At 42.2% G+C, this 14,058-nt stretch overlaps 1 protein-coding gene across 4 annotated transcripts in view; it reads left to right on the forward strand.

Moving 5' to 3' along the window:
* nbeal2 (neurobeachin-like 2) overlaps positions 1-11,126 on the forward strand; it is a 33,648-nt gene extending 22,522 nt beyond the window's left edge. For all 4 annotated transcript variants that reach the window (XM_039619586.1, XM_039619585.1, XM_039619587.1 and 1 more), the window contains 26 exons: positions 220-363; positions 1,026-1,349; positions 3,128-3,277; positions 3,362-3,519; positions 3,624-3,748; positions 3,836-3,953; positions 4,058-4,215; positions 4,331-4,464; positions 4,619-4,726; positions 4,819-4,914; positions 5,043-5,167; positions 5,301-5,441; positions 5,529-5,659; positions 5,820-5,929; positions 6,043-6,160; positions 6,273-6,370; positions 6,478-6,591; positions 6,700-6,783; positions 6,898-7,007; positions 7,673-7,845; positions 7,933-8,027; positions 8,146-8,262; positions 8,787-8,948; positions 9,047-9,195; positions 9,309-9,444; positions 9,600-11,126. In XM_039619586.1, the coding sequence (XP_039475520.1) occupies positions 220-363; positions 1,026-1,349; positions 3,128-3,277; positions 3,362-3,519; positions 3,624-3,748; positions 3,836-3,953; positions 4,058-4,215; positions 4,331-4,464; positions 4,619-4,726; positions 4,819-4,914; positions 5,043-5,167; positions 5,301-5,441; positions 5,529-5,659; positions 5,820-5,929; positions 6,043-6,160; positions 6,273-6,370; positions 6,478-6,591; positions 6,700-6,783; positions 6,898-7,007; positions 7,673-7,845; positions 7,933-8,027; positions 8,146-8,262; positions 8,787-8,948; positions 9,047-9,195; positions 9,309-9,444; positions 9,600-9,707 (3,486 nt within the window). In that variant the 3' untranslated portion in view covers positions 9,708-11,126. The remainder of the gene's footprint in view (positions 1-219; positions 364-1,025; positions 1,350-3,127; positions 3,278-3,361; positions 3,520-3,623; positions 3,749-3,835; positions 3,954-4,057; positions 4,216-4,330; positions 4,465-4,618; positions 4,727-4,818; positions 4,915-5,042; positions 5,168-5,300; positions 5,442-5,528; positions 5,660-5,819; positions 5,930-6,042; positions 6,161-6,272; positions 6,371-6,477; positions 6,592-6,699; positions 6,784-6,897; positions 7,008-7,672; positions 7,846-7,932; positions 8,028-8,145; positions 8,263-8,786; positions 8,949-9,046; positions 9,196-9,308; positions 9,445-9,599) is intronic.
* The last annotated feature ends 2,932 nt before the right edge of the window (positions 11,127-14,058 follow it).

Consider the following 14,058-nt stretch of genomic DNA (forward strand, 5'->3'; position numbering starts at 1 on the left):
AGAAAAGTACTATATAAGAACCAGTCCATGTACTAAATGTGGACCTTGCTCTACTGAAGGGTGGAGAGGCATGGTTGGGTGTGAAGTTTGCATTTGAATAACCTTTCAAATCAGGCTGTACTGAATGGCTTTGGATTTTTATAGATGCTGCAAGGTGTGGAAACAGGTCTAGGCTTTGTCTTGAGTTCTTTGTTGACAGATGTTGTTGTTCTGTTGCAGATCTTTGAAGGGGTGGTGAACCTGCTGGACAAGTTAAACGCCTGGCATAGCACCCCTGGAAGCCCGGGAAACACTGAACTGAAGGAAATGGCCCAGATCGGCCTGCGTATCATCACCGGATATATCCAACAGCAGCACCCGACGGTCAGCTGCAACCACGACTCAACCTACCCAGCGCACCAACCAAATATGTCAAATACTTTTCACCATGCATGCCTTTTACAACACAAACACCTGCAACATTGAATTTTGCAGAACTGTAAAGGTTTACAGTCCCTAACATGATAAGTGAACCCAGATAAAGATAGTTTTTAAATACCAGGCCTTCTATGGCTTTCTGTTCAAAGACATTGCAGTCATACTTTTTAGGGAGTGTTCTGTATGAAAGGGCAGCTTCTCTCTGAGTTATGACGGCTGTTGTGGCCGTTCTCGCTGTAGGATAGAGAGAGCAGTGTTAAATGAACTGACCATAAGGCTTTCCATTACATGCTGCTGGTTTCATTCATCTCATAAGTAGTGCAACTCCCCCTTTTGTCACTTTAAAGATATATTAACTTAATTGCACTTTGACATACATCACAACTTTGGGTCTGTTAAAGAAATTAAAATAAATCAGGTGTTTGGAGGTAGCCATGGATATTTGCTCAAACTATGTACTTAAGTGTGACTTTGAGGGACTTTTAAACCAGTTTCTTTTTAACTTCTCAATTAAATACATTTTTTTGTGTGTTATATCAGTGTCTATAATAATAAATTAGTGTTATTTTTTTCTTTCTGAGATTTATGTGCCTGTTTCCCCTCATCAGGTGAGTGAGATGGCCTATCTTAAGCTCCACAGCCTTCTTCAGACTGTGCTCTGCCTGAGCTGGGAAGAGGTGTGCTTCTTGTTGGGGCGGATCGGTTCCCCCTTGTGGCCTGGTGGTGCAATGGACAACACCAACTACGGACAGCCAGAGACTTTTTCCCACCTTGTGCCCATCGTGCGTACGCTACTTGACCAGCACGCCGACCCCGTCAACCTCCAGAAGCTCCTGCCCAACCTGCCCATCACCAACGGCAGCACCACCTTCGCCCAGGACCTGAAGGCTTATTGTCAAACACTGGAGTGGCAAGGCTTTTACCAGCAGCAGGTCAGTGTCAGCTGAAATGGGGCATTTAAAAATAGATGCCATTTATCTTTTGTTTAGGGAGTCTCGAGAACTTGTTCTCCTCACTAAGCACGTTTAATAAAGCGTGCACTCTCTGATACGCCTGCCTCTGTTCTTTGTCAGGTTTGTGTACGTTAGGAATATTTGCGGTTTTATTTTCAGGCTTTACCAGTTACCTCCCGCTGAGTAACTGAGAAATCTAATGCAAAGTTTAAAAAAAAAAGAAAAGCTATCACAAGTTTAGAAAAATGAAAAGACAATCTTAAACTCCCTAATGTTGCCTGGTATTTTAGGCAGAGCTTAGTTTATGCTTGTACTCGCACCTTAAATATTTCATGAACTGATGCCAAACAGACACACTCCACACTGAGCTCAGCATTGATTTATCATTGTGCTGCGTGACAGTGCGTGTTCATAAATCTGTTTCGTTTAGATTACTTATGTATACGGATCCCGCAATACATTAACCAGTATGGCATAACTTTGGCTAACATGAAACTTCCAGGGCGCTTTTTTCATGCAGAAAGCGATCACATACCGTCTGTCTTAGTGTGTTTTCAGTTTATTTTTAGAACAGTTTGTTGTAAATGTGCTTACAGTTTTAGCATTTAGCGTTAAAGCAGTAAGAATCTCAATACGCAGTGCTTAACGGGTTTATTAGACCACCAAACGACATAAGGTTTATGCCACAGCTGCCCTAAATAAAACAATATTGGTCCTGACCAAAATGATTTTTTATGTTCCTGTCATGGTTAATGTGCAAGCTCTTTAACTGGAATGATATTTGATATTTAGTTTGAATGACTGACTTGATTAATTTTTGACTTCTCAAAGATGACCAGTGTGCTGGCTCAAAAATGAAATCAGATTGCTTATTTGCTTTTATTAACCAGTTCAAAAACAGTGTCCGAGCTGGGAGAATAGATAGAAGAAAATAAAGTATAGAAAACTAAACAGAAGAAAGAAGAAATAACAATTTAACATAAACCAGTGACACACTCCGGGGCCTGATCAACCCTGGCAGGGCCTCCTTGGATGAGGGTGTCTAGTGATAACGGGCGAAAGGCCCGATGAATCCAAGGTCCACTACTGACGATGTGTCCCAAATTTTAATACGATAATGTAGATCAGATCTCTAATCCCTAAACCTAACCAAGGAAAAATGGCAGATTAGCTTTGGTAAAGGACCAAGGCCGAAGGTCGAGGCACACAACGACGTGTGCCGCTGGTAAAGTTTCTGGGCTGCCTTTCCTCATGACAAGATTTTCTCCATTTAAAGCAATGAATCAGGGATTGTAACATCTAGTCCTTTTACTGAATGACCAAAATGATTTTTTATGTTCCTGTCATGGTTAATGTGCAAGCTCTTTAATTGGAATGATATTTGATATTTAGTTTGAATGACTGAGTGTTAGCTTGATTAATTTCTGACTTTTCGAAGATGACCAGTGTGCTGGCTCAAAAATCTGTGTGACCATGTGAAATCAGTTTATTTGCTTTTATTAACCAGTTCAAAAACAGTGTCCGAGCTGGGAGACAATACCAGAGTATCATTAATTTCTGCATAAACTCTGACACTGTCTCTCTGTGTTTTAAACATGCTGCGGTCCAGAGTGTTTTTGTCCCATCTTATAGCATATTGGAATCCTTTCCGTCTGGCTTCAGAGCCTTTTGTAGTACAGAGACAGCTTTTGTTCTGTTTAAGCTGCGTTTAAATGTGCTTTATAAACTCATTATACTTACTTCAAATGTGCCTCTAGGTTCAGCCCACCATGGAGCAGTATGAGCTGGACACGTTTGGGAGGAGCCATGACATCATGTCCAATTTCTGGAACTCGTGCTTCGATGACCTGATGAGTACAGCCTTTAAACAGGAAAAAGAAAGATCTGACAGCAAATCCAAATTTCAGGTTAAGACCTTACGACCTTCACACTGCAAACTGCCGAAATACAGTTTCCCATCATTTCCTTCATGCATGTGCCTGTAAAAACAGGAGGCGATAGTGGATCCCTACATGAAGCGAGCGAGGACTGAGAACAACAGGTACCTCATTTGGCAGAAGCAGAGCTCCAGCCAGCAGGGGGTGGTGTGGCTGCACTGGAAGTCTCTCCGCAGGCTTTTGACCTGTGAGAGAGGAGCATGGGCCAACAGGTACGACAGCTTCTCTCAGCTCTGATCAAGATATTATGTTTAGCTCTGGATTTTTAAGACTAAGTTGTTACTGTGCTGATGTGTACTTTTGTCTTTGATCCCAGAGTTCAGCCAGAAGTAAAATGGAAATTGTCCAATGCAGAGACTTATTCAAAGATGCGCCTCAAACTTGTGCCCAACTATAACTACGATCCACACAGCGAGGCCAGCGCCCTGCGGGATAATATGGGTATGCCACAGATTGTAAGCACGTGAGTGTTTTTTCTCAAAGTACAAAGCTGCACTGACCACGTTGCCATATTTCTGTGATTATCAGGAGCTGAAAGCCCCCGTGGCTCCGAACCCCTCCCACTGGCTGTTGCTAAGGAAGCGAAAGTAAGCGACATGGAGGACGATCAGTTAGGAGAAGAGGACCTTCTCTTTTGGGATAAGACGTGAGTTCTGCAGAGCTAATGCCACCTGCCGCAGCAGGTTTCAGTATTAAAACATGTAAAGTACAGACATCCACTGAAGCTGTACTTTTTTTCAATGCTTGCAGGGCGGAGGGAGAAGACGAGAGCCAGAAAGAAAAGCTGGTTCTGTCTGAAGACTGTGAGCTCATCACCATCGTGGCAGTTGTTCCCGGTCGTCTGGAGGTTACCACACATCACTTGTACTTCTATGACGGCAGCAGTGAGAAAGAGGAGACAGAGGAGGGTGAGAAATCTTTGCCACTGTGAAAAAACCCCCAAAACAAAGCACCTTATTAGGTCTTATCATTCTTCAAAGTGTCCTAGATGAGCTGACTTATAAATGTGCCCCCCCCCCCCAGGAATTGGGTTTGATTTCAAGAGACCTCTGTCACAGCTCAGAGAGGTTCATTTGAGGCGCTACAACCTGCGAAGGTCTGCATTGGAGCTTTTCTTCATCGACCAGGCTCACTACTTCATCAACTTCAAAAAGAAGGTGACGCCTGACTTAAATTGAACTCCTCAGGAAGCTGCAGCCATAATTGAAACTAAAGAGCTTCTGCTGTTTAGTTTCAGTGAAGTCTGTGCTTTTGAAGTTATGAAACTGTGGCTTCTGTGCGCTCTAAGATTCTCAATCTCTCACCTTTCAGGTACGAAACAAAGTCTATTCTAGGATACTCGGTCTGCGGCCTCCAAACCTGTTTTACTTTGGCTCCCGCTCTCCCCAAGAGCTGCTGAAGGCATCTGGGCTCACACAGGTCTTAATTCATATCATTTCTTCAGACATTCTTCAGACAAAGATCATCAGTCATGTTCATGTTTCTGACCAGTCCAATATTGATGTTAACAGAAATGGGTATGCAGAGAGATCTCCAATTTTGAGTATTTGATGCAACTGAACACCATTGCTGGACGCACTTACAACGACCTGTCGCAGTATCCTGTGGTAAGTGTGGTGCATTCATCCTGACGCGGTTTGGCACTTGTATCTGCTGTCAGTGCTATCACCAAAGAGTTTGCACTTTCAGTGTGAGCAAATGCTACAGTGAGTTGTGTGTTTTTGTTTCTCTTCAGTTTCCCTGGGTCTTGTGCGACTACACCTCTACTGTTCTGGATCTGGAGGACCCTGCAGTGTTCAGGGATTTATCCAAACCCATCGGTGTGGTCAACCCACGTCATGCACAGAATGTCAGAGAGAAGTGGGTATATTGCAGTGTGTGTTTGCTCTAAATGAACGGTCTCAGACCATCAAATGTCTTGAAGCAGTTCCCGTGTTACCACCTGAATCGATAATATAAATAATTTGTGGAAATATTTTTCTTTATTCTTTAGATATGAGAGCTTTGAGGACCCAACAGGCACCATTGACAAATTCCACTATGGCACACACTACTCTAATGCAGCAGGAGTCATGCACTACATGATCCGCATGGAGCCATTCACCACCCTGCATATCCAGCTACAGAGTGGAAAGTGGGTGGGAGTGCTGATTAGTTCAGGAGTTTCTTGAGTTTCCTGGAATCTTGTTTTCTCATACTGGTCTTTGTTGCCACTGTTTAGGTTTGACTGCGCTGACAGACAGTTCCACTCGGTGGCAGCAGCCTGGCAGGCTCGCATGGAGAGTCCAGCTGATGTCAAAGAGCTCATCCCCGAGTTCTTTTACTTCCCAGAATTCCTGCAGAATATGAACGGTAAAGAGTGCTCATATATATATATATATATATATTTTTTTTTTTAAAGCAAATTTTGTGTGTGTGTGATGTGAATGTGAATTATTGTCACATTTATATTGTCAAATAAATGCTTAAAGATTAAAAATATTAACTCGGAGCTGCTGCATGACTGTTATAGGCTTTGACCTAGGCCAGTTACAGATATCTCAGGAGCCAGTGACAGATGTTGTGCTGCCTCGCTGGGCCACATCAAGGGAAGACTTTATCAGAAAACACAAGAAAGCCCTGGTGAGTCAACACAAACATCCTGTGTCTCTAAAACTTACTCATGCATTTACTTGTGAGAATATTTTGTTAAGGAAACTGCTAAAGAAGGTAATTTCTTTTATCTTAAACTCTAGGAGTCTGAGTACGTGTCCAATCACCTCCATGAGTGGATTGACCTGATCTTTGGTTATAAGCAGAGAGGCGAGGAGGCAGTGAATGCCCTCAATGTCTTCTACTACTGTACTTATGAGGGTAAGGCTAGAATAAACAACAGGGGAAAAAAAGGAAACTTTACTCGGCATTAATTGTTATTCTGTTTTCTTGGTTGTGGCTCTTTCTTACATTTTTCTTGACCTCTGTGCAGGTGCAGTAGATCTGGATGCAATAGCCAATGAGAATGAGCGCAAGGCCTTGGAAGGCATCATCAGCAACTTTGGGCAGACACCTTGTCAGCTCCTTAAGGTACACTCAAAATATTTCACAGCTTTGTTCAAGATAAATAATAATCTGACTTTTTGTTTAAAAAAAAAAAACAGCGGCAGTGTTATAACACATTTGTGTCCAATCAGGAGCCTCATCCTCCTCGCATGTCAGCTGAGAACGCATCAAGGCGGCAGGCCCGTCTGGACACTCTCCCCCTGAATATCTTTGAACATATCCAAAAACTCCGGCCATTTAAGGAGGTACGGCCTAAAATCCTTTTAAACTCATTCCTCAACTCAAATAATGAAAATTAAGTCATGTTTGTGTATGTGCATGTGTTTATACCTGTGCTTTTGTGTGTGCCTCAGGTGGTAAGTGATGGCTTTCCTGTGGTCCAAGCTGTGGTACCAAAGACCCAGACCCGCTCCATCACCCAGGGCTCAGATATACTGGTAAGGACCAAATTCATAACTAAACCCAGGCAGTAGCAACAGTAAGACATTCGTGTTAGATAGTAGAGGAGAGGCTGGTGTAACTTTTGCATTAAGATGATTTTTCCTCTGTAGGTGACTGTCAGTTCCAACGGGTTAATAGGGACACACAACTGGCTGCCGTACGACAAAAACATCGCCAACTACTTCACCTTCTCTAAAGACCCCACGATGAATAATCCTAAGTGAGTGCCTTCACAAATAATACACCCATGGGAACTCCATTTTCCAGGGAGAAAAGTGTTCGTAAATTACACGTAATAATGTCCTGATAAGGGCCCAATTGCAGGACTCTAGAGGCAGGTGTGGCAAGCAGTAAAAGAGCTCTATTTAAAAGCTGATGGCAGAAGAAATCACACTACCCTGCAGATGTTTTTCCTTTTCTTTTCTGAGAAGAACCTCTGAAGTACGGGATCCTTATCTGACTCTACAGAAACAGTGACAAGATTACTTTGGGTACTTTGTGCTCAAATTTAAATGTTTTGCACTCCAATGAGTTCAAAACCTCTTTTTTCATTGCAGCATTTCCCAGGATAAAGAAAATTCCTGACAGCTGGATGGAAGCATAACATCTGTCTGTCCTCGTCCGTGATGATTCAGAGTTCTTTTTAATTTGTTGAAATTTGCTTTTCTGGATCTTGTTTTCAGCTTATCGTTTCCATGGATCAGGAAACAGGAAATAAATAACGATAAAAACCATTTGAACATTTTCTTTCACACAGGTTGTAATCTGCAGAAGTCGTGACAGTTTTATGGCACATTATAAATCTTCCGCATTTAGGCCACAGCTCGCTCTTGTTGTTTGTTTTGAAGTCGCTTTGATCTTTTCCGATCCCGCTTTGTGTCCCAGAACTCAGCGTTTCTTGAGCGGACCTTTCGCTCCTGGGGTCGACATCAGCGCTCAGGTGCTGGTCGTGTCAAACGATGGTCGCCTGCTGTTCAGCGGGGGACACTGGGATTGCAGTCTCCGCGTCACCCAGCTGGCGAAAGGCAAGCTGGTTGGAAGGATCTGCCGGCACGTCGGTGAGTTCTGATGGTTGTCTGTCTTAAAGGAATATTTGTATTTTGTATTGTTGCGCATTTATCTGTATTTCTGTGTGTTCTTCGCAGACGTTGTTACTTGCTTGGCTCTGGATCTCTGTGGCATCTACCTCATCTCTGGTTCTAGGGACACATCATGTATAGTGTGGCAGGTTCTACAGCAGGTGATCATCTTTACGTTTAGCCTTACTCACATGCAACAGTTGTAAATTGCACTAAGAAGCAGCTGTGGTCAAAATGAAGCCTTCATGCAAAGATTCTCTCTTTTTTCTTGTCATTCAGGGTGGTTTCTCCAGCGGCTTGTCTTCCCGGCCAGTACAGATTCTCTGTGGGCATGACCAGGAGGTAACCTGTGTGGCCATCAGCACTGAACTGGACATGGCTGTCTCAGGATCAAAGGTCAGAGATGTTAAACTTAGACGTGTTAAAGATGAAATAAAAGTACTTATTCTGCTATTTAAGAGAGAAATTTAAAGATGTTATGTCAGCGATTTTTTTTAAATCTCCAAAGTACCTCATTATTAAATTATCTAGATCTGTTTCACACATGAAGTCCAGGCAACGTTGAGAAAATCAAGCCAGGCTGCGGCCCAGTGTTGATCTTTTGCACATGTAGCATACAACAGAAGATAGTATGCTTCAGATGTGTTCTCACTTCTGAAAATACTCAGTTTTTTTGAGTAGAGTGCACAGAAGGTGTCACGCCAAGCTGCCCCTCAAACTTTTATATAAATAAATAGCATCAAATCCTCAGGGGGCAAACAGAAAATTCAGGTTTGTAATTCTCAGCTCTTATTATAGGAACTTAAATTTGACTTCTTATGCCAAGAGTTGTCAAATCGCAGGATGACAAGATGACAGGTTTAAGCTTGAAGTGCTGTTGGATCTTTAATGAAGCTCTGCTTGTGCTTCCTGTGTGCCAGGATGGAACTGTGATAGTGCACACAGTCCGACGAGGCCAGTTCCTGCGAACATTGCGGCCCCCTAACGAAAGCTGCATACCCGCCCAAATCTCCGGGCTACAGGTGGGAATGGAAGGCCACATTGTGGTACAGACGTCTCTGGAGGAACGCTCCAACAGGAAGGCATGTCCAGTAAACATATATTTCCTAATGCATTTGAATGTACGGCTCCTTTTTTCTTTCCGCTTATGTCACTATCCAAATACTGCTTATTCCTGCAGGGCAAGTACTCCATTCATGTTTACTCAGTGAACGGCTGTCTGCTGTCTTCTTTCACCATGGAGGAGCAGGTGACTGCACTCCACCTGGTGTCTGAATATGTCATCCTGGGAACTATGCAAGGCAACCTCCACATTCGGGACTTATACAGGTAAAGAGATAAAGAACCCAGTGCAATGTTAATTTAAAGGCTGCTAATTTATAGCGTTTGCACAAAACTTCAGAGCAAAAAATGTTTGGTTCTAACGCTTCCCTCTTTTGCAGCCTGGATGCTTTGGTGACACCCCTGGCTTTGAGAGTCACTGTGAGAAGTGTGTCTGTCACCAAAGAGTGCAGCCACATCCTAGTGGGACTAGAAGACGGGAAGTTAATTGTGGTGGGGGCTGGGAAACCAGAGGAGGTGAGAGCAGGAGTGGTAACTGTCAGATGTGAGAGAGTGGGGGGTGTGGGAAGGAGGCTCTTGTATGCTAAATATTTGCTGAAAACAAGGTTTTTCTTATGATAATCGAGCCTCTTTAGAAGTGAAGATTAACGTGCTGGCCCTCCTCCTTTCAGGTTCGCTCAGGACAATTCTCCCGTCGCCTGTGGGGCTCCACGCGCCGCATCTCTCAGGTGTCGTCAGGTGAAACTGAGTACAATCCCACAGAGAATGCTGGCAAATGAGACGAGCGACAGTCGGGAGGAACCCTGAGGTCTCTCTAGGATGCATCGTCACGCGCTCGCGAGACTCAACAAAGCCTCCTGTCCTTTACAAACTGTAAAGAATAGTAAACTATGCTCTCCAGCCAGCCACTTATCTCTCTGAGAGAGCAACTATACACTGAGCACTTTCTACTCTTAAATGGTTTTATATTTTATTGCATATTTCATTGATGGTTACACTGTTTTTAATCAGCATCATTCCAAAGAGTGGCCTTGTTTTGTGTATGGAGAAGAGCACCGCGTTTGGGGTTGTGGACTGCTGTCGAACTGTATATGCTCTGAGTCATATTTCAGGGGACTGACTCACTCTGATCCACATTCAGCCTCAGACGCAAAGACGAGTCGTGCTGTGAACTCCCCGGGCTCCATGTTTTTCTCCTTTATTGTTGGAGACACAGCTACAATCCCTGTACTGTTGAATGTCCCAAAGCCGTTCTTTGGCAATGGCAACTTCTTAAAACTCCTGAAAACTTGAAAAACAACTACAGTAGATGTTGCTTGAGATTCCCAAATTGCAATACTGGTAATACCACAAAAGGTCGGATTTTGTAAAGAGAGACACGGGGTAACAAGACTAGTGTACTTAATGCTGTTTTATAATGTTTAGTGGTTGAAAGATCCTTATCCTTGCACCAGAAATACACCAGGATACCACATTTTATAATCTCTGCATTCCTTAAGGCTCTAGGTAATGTAAGACTGTTACAATTAAAGCAATAACTGCTTTAATGGTCAAGTATGTGAAGTATATTCATTTTTTAACTATGTGGAGCTTGGATGCAATGAACCTCAAATGCAGGGCCTTCTGTTGCCTTATTCATAATAGCGTTAAGGCTTTTATAAATTCTTCTGGAATGGTTTTGTTGCTACTCTGTTCACCATATGACTGTATTCCTGTTTTATTTGAGCTCAAAAGTGCCTTTTTCATCTAAGGCCTTGTATAAACACTGAATCTAAAATCACTATATGTCAGATTTGTTGTCCCTGCTGATCCATTTTGAACACACTTTTCTACTCCACTGTGACTCAGACGCGGATTCGATGAACTGTTGACTGTGCTGGTATTGTAAAACCGCTTATGAAGTACTGAAGTACTGAGAACATCTGAAACATGTGTGTAGAAAGTCTGTCAGTGAGTTTTAGAGGAATTCACTTCCTGCCAGCTTTTTTTTTTCCTTTTTCTTTTTTCTTTCTTTCTTTTTTTTTTTTTTTGTAATACTGCGGTTGGAACAAAGTCGATGTTTTGCAGTGTCATTAATGGGAGAAAGACAAAGGGAACTATCTGGGTGAAAGCAATACCCATAATATGTTGCACACATAAAATGACTAGTTGTCAGAGATTCTCTGAATAAATGCATAAGAAATATAAAGGAAACTATATTTGAAATGAAATGTTTACTTCTCATTTCAACCTTTTTTCTCCACTGTTTGATTCAATGGGTTCAGACTGTCTAAAAATCATATTTACACAGCAGTTACATAAGGATAAATTTATAAGCTGTGCATTGTCTTGCAAAATACTGATATCAGTTTATGACGTTTTGCTCTAACCAGGGCGAATGCATTATTTCACACAACTATGCAGTAACTCTCAGAGACTTTGAATTCATCAGTTTTAGATGCACGTCTTCACAGTCATTGCAGTCACGATCCTCCATCTAAAGCACTTTTGAGTCGTGCTGTATTTTATGCATTTTAATTTTGGTGTTGAAATCATTCAGATTCAAAGTGATCCGTAAGAAACGCCACGTGTGAAAATCAACACTGTGTTGCAGTAGGACTTGATCCATTTCTCTTTCCCACTGTTATTAAGTAGTGGCATTGCTCTAGTAAACGAAACGTCCAGCTCCTTGTAACTTTAAAGACATTATTGTTTCTGTTTGCTCTCAGTGTGAGAAGTTGTAATGCTCCTTCCCGATGCTTACTTTCAATCGTCTTATTTTCAGTGAAACAACAGCACCTGAGGTTGATCAGATGATAGGGCTGAAAAATGAGCTCTGATTGTGTGTGTGTGTGTGTGTTTGTATGTGTGTGTGTTTGTGAACCCCAGGAGGAAGGAAACTGATCTGCTGCCACAATGTAGCTCATCCAGCTCCTCCATAATCCCAGCCTTGCATGCGTCTGTGATGTTAACCCTAAAACAGTTGAAAAGGTCACAGCAAGCAAGAGCGCATTTACTTCAAGTGACTTTGATCTCCTGGTGGGCCGAACATCCTGTCAGCCTCCCCATAAACGCCTCTATGAGGTACAATTCAGTAGGGTTGGGATGGGGGAGGTGGGTGGTAAAACTGACCTGTGGACCTCCAGCGAAATACAAACCACAGCACAGTGAATAAGGGAAGTGTAGTAGGAGGGTGCAGTCGCTCTGATGTGGTCCCTCTGACAATGGAGGGAGGGATTAACACCTCGCTCCCAGTTGCTGCCAGCATCTCCGTCTGACCTCTCCAGACCTGAGGGCAGGCGGAGGGGATGGATTTCATGATATGCTGCAGTTTTGGTGTTGTTTAATGTGTCCCTGCCAAGAACCGCAACAACTCTCAAATAGACCTCGCTCAAACGACCTCAGATCCCATCCCCCGCGTCCTCCTCCTCTTCTTTTTTTTTCCTCCACTGGTCCATTTCACCTTGGCCTGTGGTGAAAAACTTCATTTTCTTTCCTTTTTATAACTTCCTTATCATTCCCAGTCATGTATAACTACAAACAAACTCTGATAAGCAGTTTGTGCTCCTACAGCCAGATGATGCAGACAAGTGAAGGGGGGAAAACATTGATGGAGACTGTTTATTTTTCTGATTTATGATAAAACTTGCTTTGAAGGATGGTTACTGAATCCTAAAAAAAAACAAACCAAAACAAAACTTTTTTTCTTTAGTTCCAGTAAGATAATCTTATTGGAACCTGTTCCCCATAAAAATAAACTTTTAGGCTTGTTTTCATGGTGAGGCAGATTTGTCTGCTGTAACTACAAACTTGCTTACATTATTTATTTTTAAATCAGTCTTGAAATAAACTCTTTTTTCTTCGTATTGCGTTATATAACAATGCATGTATTTTTAAGAGCGCTTATTTGATTCACACTCTCATAGTGCCTCATAGAAGATAAAAATCTACTTGATTTTGCAGGGCAATACTAGCTCTGTGTTGTGGTGGTTTACACATTCACCTAACAAACCAAAGTTCCCTGGTTCAGTCCTGGAAGGAGACGCAGATCCCGAGGTTTGCGTCAGGCAGGGCATCCGGCGTATTGTTTTTTTTGTTTTTTTTTACCCTGCCAACTCAAACATGCAGCCGAAAGTAGATTTAATAGGGTGAATAAAAAGAAAAGACATGTTTAAAATATAGACTTAAAACTGAAAAAGAATTCCTCAGGCAGATTGAGGTTTTTGCAGTGCGGAGACTTTGTCAGTTGTTATGAATGAACGCAAAGTAGATCCCTGCTTGCCTCAAATATTTTTTGGCATGTTATCAGAGGAGGAACATCCTCAGTCTCCTCTTATCCCTCGGCAGGCTTTGAAGTGCAAGTAGTATTGTGTCTGAGAGATCTTTCCATTTGTTTGCCTCTGAAGTCTCCGGGCCCCCTGCGATGCGCTCTCTAGAATTTACAAGGTGTGTAATTTAGCCTGGATTGGTTTTCTAATCTTTTGAATTACTTGAGATCAAACATGTACTTCTTTTTAAGGGCGCTTGTTTGATTCGCATGCCCTCTTTTGTTTCTGATAACAACTGATCACAGCTCTTTGCGAGCATCCCTGTAGGGCTGTAAAACAATGTCATGGTTCAAGAACGATTTCTGCAGGATCAATTCACTCTTGTGGGAATGCACACCAGCCTAACGCAGTGAAACGTGAACGGTAAAGTCCTGCTTTTACGCATTTTTTCACTAGGATTACTCAGCTTTAGAAGAAAAAAAACCCCGAACGTATCCAAAAACGCAACATATTTCATAAGGTTATCCTATATCTGCATGTAAAGTCTTATTTTGTTGGCTAACTGGCAAAAGGGGCTGAGAGATAAATGCAGGAGAGGCAAGAAATCCGCAATAATTACAATATTTATTTGGTCTAATTGGAAAAAAATTAAAAATATCAGTACAAACAATCTGAACAGTCTAGTGTCATTATTATTATGTAATCTACTTATAAACTAACACCTTTATCCCATTTATTAACATGACTGTTTATGTATTAATGTCCCATTATTGTGTTTAATACTGGAAACTTTGGGGCTGTTTATTTTAAGCTAGTGCACTGAGCCTGTAGAGCATTTATACATGTAACATTAGATACATAACACTGACACACAGTCGATAAC

The sequence above is a fragment of the Oreochromis aureus genome, linkage group 11, assembly GCF_013358895.1.
Source record: "Oreochromis aureus strain Israel breed Guangdong linkage group 11, ZZ_aureus, whole genome shotgun sequence".
Lineage (NCBI taxonomy): Eukaryota > Metazoa > Chordata > Actinopteri > Cichliformes > Cichlidae > Oreochromis > Oreochromis aureus.